Below are 9,365 nucleotides of genomic sequence, written 5' to 3' on the forward strand. Positions count from 1 at the left end.
TCTTCTCTTCTCTGAGATTTGAAGTCGCGCGCAGATCAACAGCCTAACGAGACTTGTGCCGCTGAGTGCAGTACATCCAGTTGAACGCTAGATGGCAAGAGTACCACATAAAATATAAACATGTTGTAGAAGCGTCCTCCTCTGTGTGTATATATAAATATAAATATATATATAATTAGACCACTAATAAAGTGTTTTAAAACACAGTATGAGGCAGATGTTCTGGAGACTCGGGGGGAGGAGAAGAGGGGACGGGGTTAGAGGGTAAAATGTGTTTTTTAAAATAATTTTTGTTATTGTTTCGTTTTTTAAAATCATTCCATTAAAGATGAATTGCAGAACTAAGTGCAGCTGATCAGGTCCAAATTAAACATCCTCAGAAAACGGACTCTTCAATGGAAATGAAGAGTTTTTTCTATAAAGAGAATATTTAATTTTAGACATGAGGAGTGTTGGCTGAAGCACCAGCTTATTTTTGTCTCCCCCTTCGTGGTCCACAAAGGAAGTCACATTCCCAGAAATAACATTTTTTTTTCTTCCTTTTCTCCCCCCCCCCATCTTTTTTTTTACATTTTGCTGTTCATTCTAATATCCCTGTGACTGTGACTCAGTTTCTAAATATTTTGCATTTGGTTTTTCCAAAATGAACAGGTAATGTTTCACAGTGTGGTTCAGATGTGTTTTATTGTGCGGCCTGTCAGGCTGTGTTTGTCCAACTGTGGGACGACTGTGGTGTCACGTGTCAGGCTGCGTGTTTCACCGTCGTTTGTCTCTTCTTTGCACAGTATAACCAGCGAGGCCGGAGCTTCCATCTACAGCGTCAGTCCTGAGGCCATCAAGGAGATGCCAGACCTGGACCCCAACCTGAGGAGTGCAGGTGGGCTTCATGGACACCCAGAATGACCTGTCTGTCTGTCTGTGTCTGTCTGTGAACATTTCCACAGAAGACCATGTGGTGGCGCTCTCATGCTTCAGCCGGTTGACGCAGTTTGTCGCTGAGTCTTTTAATCACTCTCTGACTCATTGCTGATCATTTTCTTTTGAACAGCCATCGGGACATTGTTCCTTTGTAATTACAACCAGTTATTAAGGAAACTGAGGCTGAACTATTGCACCCTGACAATTCTGTCACAGCGCCTCTAAAACACTAATCACTTAATTACTAACCTCTAATTGCTCTAAAACAGTTGCTGTGATCAGTGATGGTGTGGAGTTGCTGTTGAATCACACGCTGATGGGTTCAAAAGGTCAAGAGTTCACGCTGAGGGAACTACTCTCACAGTGTGTGTTTGTTGAACACGGTGATGATTCCGTATTTATCTCTCAGTCCTGAAATTTCACAAAGATCGCCCATTTTCTCCCTCCCTCTCGCCGTCTCTCACCCACTGCACACTCTGCTCCACTGAAGCCCTGGTAGGAGAAAAACAGCACCAGACTGAATGAAGAGAACAAATGTTTCCAGCAGACTTCCTCCATAAAGTCCATAAATCACAGGAGGCTGGATTATTTCTTGCTGGTTTCCTCTGGTCAGTGCTGGGGAGACGAGCGTCTCATTCCCTATGAAAGTCCTGAGGAAGTAGCAGCAGTGGGTGGAGACAAAGGACGGAGCTGTTGGATGTTTTCCTTTATCATTTTGTTTTGGTAAATGGAGGGTGGGGGTGCCCCCCCCACATCTCCACTGTCCACTGCAGGGACACCTATGGTCAATGTTTAGACAGAGACGGTTGTGTTCAGTGCAGTACTTGTACCTGTGTTTGACCCCCTCGCCCCCCCCACACCTGTTCTCTCTGACCATCAGTACGTTTGTCATTGGTCGCTGGTTTCCTCTCCGTCCCAAAGCTTTGTGCTGATGTTAGTTGTAAACGTCCAGCGGTTGTTCCTCCTGGAAGGTGGAGGCAGAATATGGATGACAGGAGCAGCACAGAGAGGTTAGGTGGAGCATCGACCAAGGCTGGGTTTGAAACTCCATCTTTTTCTAAATATTATCTCAGGCAGCAGCCTAGCACCGCAGCCAGGGAAGGGGAGAGGATGGAGGGGTGAGGGGGGGGGGGAGGGGGGGGGGGATTCCACACTCACTCTCTCTGTTCCCTCCCACTCTTATTCTCTCTCTGTCTGTTGGTTCCACCTCAGGGATCAGACTCTGAGGTCGGTGATGCACCCTGGTTCACCGCTGAGCCACTGCTGCAACTCACAGGAACATTGGATACACACACACACAACCATGACAGTGCACCACACAAGAGGGCGCCGAGGAAACGGACAAACTCAGGCCGGTGTCAGATCATGTGACTCACCAACAGCTGTTGTTGTGATAAAATATGTGATAAAAGAATAATACGATATGTAAAATATGGTTTGCGTTAGGAGTGTGTGTTGTCAGTAATCTGACGATACGATATGTATCACGATACGGGGGCAACGATACATTATATTGCGATATACTGCAATACTACAGGCACAATATATTGAGGTGTTTTTTTTTCTCACCAGTGTAACTGTAGTCAGAGTGTGATCCTAGTCTCAGACTCTGTTCCATCTGAACATCAGTTACTAACACTGGAACAGAGGGATCTACATTTGGAATCACTAGAGAAGAAAGAAAAGAAAAAGAAAATGAACCAACACCAGGAATATTGGACTGGGAATTGGTGAGAAAAAATTAATACACTGATGGAGGTATCAGGAAATGAAATATCACAAATTCTCAGCGTACTGATATTTCTAACATCCATAGTGTGTACCTCTGTTTACCCCCCCCCCCCCCCCCCCCTCCACTCATGCCTGTGTGTGTGACTCTGCGGTGACTTTAGGTTCTGACAACAATAATCTGGAGCCTGTATGGTCACAGGTGCACAGACACTGTTTACAGTCAGGGCCTTAATTATCATTAAGGGTTAAGGAATGAAAATGAGGCCCGTCCTGCCCTCGGGGCAACAGTGTTGGCACATGAGGGCAATTTATGTTTTCACTCATAAATCATAGAGATTTGAATATTGAATAAGTTTGATTTTGAAAACACAGAACCTCATTAACCCCCCCACCCCCCCATGTGTGTTTGTCCCGACAGTGTCCATTGGAAGACGGGTCCAGGATCCACTGGCTGAGCTTGTGAAGATTGATCCCAAACACATAGGCATCGGAACCTACCAGGTATCAGTCAAAATGATAACCTTACCAAACCATACATTGATTGATTGAGTGATTGAGTGATTGACACTTTATTGATCATAAAAACCAAGGTTTCCTCCTGTTTGGGTGATGACATTTAAAGAGAGAGAAAATGGTAGTATGTGAGAGAGAGTGTGTGGGTGGGTTAGTGAGTGAGTGTGTTTTCGGTCACAGGGCAGCTTCTCTCATCAGCCCTGACCGGGGCTCTCCAGGGTGCCTCAGTTTCTGCACCTCCTGCCCTCAGATCATGTGACTGGGTCAACAAATGATAATGTATCCAAGTAAATAAAGAGAGGGTGATGACAGCTAGGAGACGGGCCCTGAGGTTGACCTACATCTGGGTTCACACACACACACACACCCACACTGGTTGTGGGTCTGCTCTGTGTTTGTGCAGATATTCACCAGAGTAAATACTTTCCAGTGAAGTACACACATTTGTGAGGTTTTTTTTTCCAGAGTTTTCCTCTTTTTCTCTGTCAGAGTTTACTTCCATTAGACCGTGGCAGCTCAGAGGCAGGTGTAACTATAGACTGTCGGCACAGCAGGCTCTTCTCCCCTCCTCCCTCTGCTCACTGAGTGAGTGGCAGCTCTGGCAGACCAGAGGAAATGAGCCCAGAGTCGAGTGGGTCAGAACTGCTGTCTCCCCCTGCAGCCTCACCTCTCTAATCTCTTGAAATGGACGGTAAAGTCCTGTTCATATCAGCGGCCAATCAAATGACACGAGAGTAATTACGCACTCAGTGGGCGTGGCCTTTGGACAGCTCCTCCAACTGTCAATCAGCTCTTTGTGCTGCAGTGGTCTGTTGACAGCTTGGTAATCCCCGGGGCTGAGTCTTAACTACTGGAAATTACACACACACTCACACACACACACACACACACTCAGAGTAAGTGTGCAAGTGTAAGGAAACATTAACTGCTGTCTGGATATGAAAGAAACTGTCAGTCTCACCCCTCAACCCTCACCCCTCACTCTCTCTTCTCTCAACATTCTCTGCAGGAATTCAGTGGTTTTGTCTTTTCTTTAAACGTTCACTCAGATCAGATCAGCTAAACACAAACCAGCGACGTCAGCCAAAAATAACAAGCCTATACATATGATTTAATTTTTATTTTAAGTAATAATTAATGTAGTTATATTATGTTGTCTATATATCATCATTATGTCGTCTATATATTGTCTATATATCAAAAATAACAAGACTATACATTTGATTTAATTTTTATTGTCTATATATCCAAAATAACAAGATTATACATTTGATTTAATTTTTATTTTAAGTAATAATGAATGTAGTTATATTATGTCCTCTATATATCATTATTATTTTGATTATAGAATGTAGTTATTATATTATGTCGTCTATATATCATTATTATTTTGATTATAAATGAAACGGAGAGAGAACGGGCATTCACCTATTTCTACAGTGATTTCATCTCACTTTCCCACAGACACAGGATGTAGTGTGTGTGTGTGTGTGTGTGTGTGTGAAGCTGCAGTCATTCCTCAGTGCTGTGCCTAGAGGGGAGACATACAGAGGTGGGAGGAGGAAGGAGAACCAGCGCAAGGTCTGGGTGAGGAACTCTGACTGACGCCTCCTGTCTCTTCATCCAAGTCGTGGGAAAAAAAGTAGAAATATCTGGAGGAGTACTGAGTACTGGCTGAACCTGAGGTGATACAGTTTCACTCATTTCCTGTAGCCGTGTCACAGCCTGTCCTGTAACAACAGTGTGACTGGGGTGGACAGGTTGGTGGACAGGTTGGTGGACAGTCTGTTCATGACTTCCACTTCACTGTCCAACAGTTATGTCTGTGTGCTACAGCTGAGAAAAATAATTGAGCTTTTATTCTAGTCCAGTGGGCTAAGGTGGTGGACAGAGGAGGTCCAGTGGGAGGCTCCATGGTCCATGGTGTTTTCAGATGATGTAGTATGCAGTAGGAGGTTGTGTAGGAGGAGAGCGCAGGTGGAAGACATCCTGAAGGTGGAAAAGCAGTTCCAAAAATTCAAAAACGAGTGTATGGGGGTGTGTGTGTGTGTGCGAGCGTCTGCGTCTCTTGGTGGAGGCTGAGAAACGTTTATGAAACTCTGTCAGGAGAACATAAATCCGTCTCCTGGATGCCACCTTCACTTTCCCCCTCTGATTTATGACAGAGGAAGGATGCGTGCAGGTGTGTAGCTCATGACCTCGGACCCCCGTCTTCACTGTAACATAAGCCTCGGGGCAGTGGTGTCAAACTGCAGGTTCATATCCTGATGATCTCAGACTCGAGCATCAGTGATCCAGGATGCTAGCCTGTATCTAGAGAGCAAACTGGCGCCACCACAGGCTGCGGTCGTGCATGACTCAACGTTTAACTGCGAGTGACAGAAGCGTCCACGGGACGCGGGGTGCTGCGTTTCTAGCTGGAACTGTTCTGTTCGTAGTCGGCTCTCACCTCGGTAAGGTTTCCAGAAGAATTTGAGATTTTATTGACTGCAGGTTTAAACGCACACCACCTCACACACACCTTCACCTTTCTTTCTCATGTGAAAACGCTCTTCTTCTTGGGTGTGACATTACAGGTGATTTCCTCTCTGCTCTCTGACAGCCTTCCTCTCTCAGCGGTGACACGGTGGATGTCATCAATCTTCCTGTTCTTCCTCTCATTGTCGGGGCAGTTGTTTTTTATTACCTTCAAAAACCCCTGCAGCTGCATAGTCAGAGCAAACCAACACAGCTAGTGATGAGCTCCACAGCTACCTCAGTTCTCACGTAGCTTAACCACCCGTGTACATGAACTGTACGTAAAGTATTCTGCTAAAGCAAGAGTCTACTTTTACTCTCTCCTATTTTAACTTCTATACTTTTGAAGTATATAAAGTAAATGTTTAGAACCAGTTGATCAAGTTTAACAACATTAAACTTCAGAACAAAAAAGAAAACCTCTGGGTCATGGACCATCTGCAGGGTCCATGCATGGCTGCTGTGTAGAGGTGTAAGAAAATATAATATTTCCTCTCACTATACCCTATCATTGATTGATCCGCCATCATTGATTATTGATTTTTTTTCTCACCAATTCCCAGTCCAATATTCCTGGTGTTGGTTCATTTTCTTTTTCTTTTCTTTCTTCTCTAGTGATTCCAAATGTAGATCCCTCTGTTCCAGTGTCAGTAACTGATGTTCAGATGGAACAGCAGCAGAGTCTGAGACTAGGATCACACTTTGACTACAGTTACAGTGGTGAAAAAAAACCCTCAATATATCATCGTGACTATAGTATCACAGTATATCGCAATATGTCGTATCGTTGCCCCCATATCGTGATACGTATCGTATCGACAGATTCTTGCCCGTGCGCAGCCCCACCGCTGCAGAGGCCTTGTGACAGGATGAAAAACACATTTGAATTTATTGTCATGAATTCTTGAGTTAGTGTCCTTGTTGTTCAGGAAGATCTTCTTCTTCTCTACATTTACTGTAAAGTCTGTAGTAAAGGTGGGGCAGTAGAAGTACCCACCTGCCTGGACTGTCCAGGTGTAAATATCCTCATGTTTCTACATGAAACAGTATCAGAAGGAGTTCCAACACCTGCGGTTTCTAACGACAGCTGAAGAACTGAAGGAGTTTGTTGTCCTGAGGGGCGCATGACACCGCCACCCAGGGGGCATTAAAATAAACGTGTCTGTGAGGACAATGTTTGATCAGCTAATATATTTTTTACTGTGGGTGATGTTAGGACTGTTAACATGCTAATGCATTCATTTTAATAAGTCATAGAAGTTAAAGTGCTGCCAACAGTCGAAGTGAAACTTGAGCTCATCAAATAGAAATATTCTTAGACAAACACATAATTGTCACATGTGTTTGAAGCAGTTATTGGAAATATTTATTTTCAGTTGGTGTACTACAGTAGTACATGAGAATATGGTGAAAATACAACGGCTTTGTGCAGTGAACAGGTTGAGGTGAAAACATTCAGTAGAGTTTGACAGAATTTTTTTTTCATTTTTCTTTTGATAACATGCACCTCCTTCTCCAGCAGGGGGCACTACTCTTTGGATTCCACTCATTCAGTTCCATTATGGTCCTCACTGTGTTTCCCCAACAGAATACACTCTAGTGGCTTGTTTGAAAATGGATTAGTGTTTATGTTTTTGGTTTGAATCTTGAAGTTTCTGACTTCAAGTTTCTGACCTCAAATATTCGATGATTGAAGGGGCGACCTGGTGTTCCCCTGTCCTGATGTGTCCTCGTCTGTCCTCGTCTGTCCTCAGGCTTCACTGTTGACAGGGCAGGGTGTGTTTGTCTAGTATCTGTTTACTAGTCAGAGATTGTTCAGAGCCGATCTGGTTACAGTCACGTTAGTCCAAGACAAACAAACACATGTTGACGGATCAACACCACTGAACTACACCTGATTTGTGGTGACTGTTTTATTGTTCACGAAACTTCTGGGTTTTTAATTTTTTTATTTTAAATTTAATTAAAGCTGGCCACTGTTATAGAAGTTAGCCGCGATCGTTTCCTCAGATCCTGGTCAACAACCAGCTGCAGCAGTGATCAGGAGATTGCTGTGTTAGCAAAAAAAACAAACAGTTAGCAGTCAAGGTTGAATCTTAGCCCCGCCCCCCTCCTCCTCCTCCTCCACCTCCTTCTCCTCCTGTCAGCTCTTCTGCTTCTGTCTTCAAAATCTTTTTAATTGCAGTGTAACATGTCTGTTAATTAGTCAATCAATCAATCAACCAATCATTAAACAACCCTCCCCTATTCAGTACTTCCTGTCCTGTCCAACCAGTCAGTGACTCTGAACTGAACACTTTCATTCTGGTTCTGACCTCTGACCTCTAACTTTGTGGTTTATTGTTTGTTTGTTGTTTTTTTTTAATTTAGCACGATGTGTCTGCAGTGGCCCTGAAGGGGGCGTTGGACAGTGTGGTGCAGGAGTGTGTGAGCTTTGTGGGTGTGGACATCAACATCTGCTCTGAGACACTGATGAGGTAAGTCCTCAACCAAAGCAGAAGGAGCTGCAATTAATTAATCATAATTAGTTACTATGAATTTGTTTGTTTTTTTTTGTTTCGTTTTTTTTTTCATTTCTGTTTTTTCTACCAGACACGTTGCAGGCCTGAATGCCGGCCGAGCTCGCAGCATCGCAGAGTGGAGAGAGCAGAACGGACCCTTCATCAACAGAGAGCAACTGAAACAGGTCAGAGGAATGGGACCCAAGACCTTCCAGCAGTGTGCTGGGTTCATCAGGATCAACCCTCAGACCTTACACAGGTACTCAAACATCAAACCTTTGACTGACGACCGTCTGCTCTGAATGTTAGGTTCTCACTTGTATGTTGTATTGATGTGTTTTTCAGTACAAATGACTGTGAATTCATTGATTTAAAATTCAGGAAATTCACTTTTTCATTTGACTTTTTTTCAGTTTAAAATCCTCACCTCCACCTGTAGCTCCAACAGCAGAGAGAGCAGCTCCAAAGAAGGGCAAAGGAAGAACCTGTGTCAGTAAACCTTCATCCTTCAAGCCTCTGGACCAGACCTGCGTTCACCCAGAGTCCTACCATGTCGCTCAGAGGTATACAGTAGTACACAGACACACACACACACACACACACAAACACACACACACATCCAAAGCTCTTGTATCCCATGTCTGTGTAAATCAAATCAGTCCTTCACTCTTGAAACCAGCTCCATATGAGACGGTGTCAAAATCAACTCCACCTCTGGCAGAACATGCTTCAGTCAACAGGGTAGACCCCTCCTCAGGGCTGTGTGTGTGTGTGTGTGATATGGTGTGTGCTCCTGGTCTCGTCTGTGAATGATTGTTACTACACCTGATGCTGATATCCAAAATCCCATTAAACCTCTGCTCAACAGACTGTGTGTGTGTTACAGTATACGTGTGTGAGAGAGAGAGAGAGAGAGAGAGAGAGAGAGATGGTGCTTTGATGAAACTCTGCTCCTGTCACTCATTCTCATCCCAGTGTTTCTATCTGTTCTACACTGGATTGAATGACAGAAACTAAGGTGCTGTCATACATCCATCCATCCATCCATCCATCCATCCAACCAGTCTGTTCTGCCTTCAGATCATTGACTGCTGGGTCCAGCAGTGACAGTTTCATGGTGTCCACAGGTGACCACAGGTTCTCCTGGTGGACGTTTATAGTCAAATCTCATGTTTTCGTTCCCTC

At 44.2% G+C, this 9,365-nt stretch overlaps 1 protein-coding gene across 4 annotated transcripts in view; it reads left to right on the forward strand.

Moving 5' to 3' along the window:
* The window catches only part of srbd1 (S1 RNA binding domain 1), a 52,464-nt gene that overhangs the window by 17,395 nt on the left and 25,704 nt on the right, over positions 1-9,365 (forward strand). For all 4 annotated transcript variants that reach the window (XM_008321339.3, XM_017037523.2, XM_017037524.2 and 1 more), the window contains exons 15-19: positions 786-877; positions 3,068-3,150; positions 8,050-8,156; positions 8,272-8,439; positions 8,594-8,743. In XM_008321339.3, the coding sequence (XP_008319561.1) occupies positions 786-877; positions 3,068-3,150; positions 8,050-8,156; positions 8,272-8,439; positions 8,594-8,743 (600 nt within the window). The remainder of the gene's footprint in view (positions 1-785; positions 878-3,067; positions 3,151-8,049; positions 8,157-8,271; positions 8,440-8,593; positions 8,744-9,365) is intronic.

The sequence above is a fragment of the Cynoglossus semilaevis genome, chromosome 12, assembly GCF_000523025.1.
Source record: "Cynoglossus semilaevis isolate Cse_v1.0 chromosome 12, Cse_v1.0, whole genome shotgun sequence".
In the NCBI taxonomy this organism is placed as follows: domain Eukaryota; kingdom Metazoa; phylum Chordata; class Actinopteri; order Pleuronectiformes; family Cynoglossidae; genus Cynoglossus; species Cynoglossus semilaevis.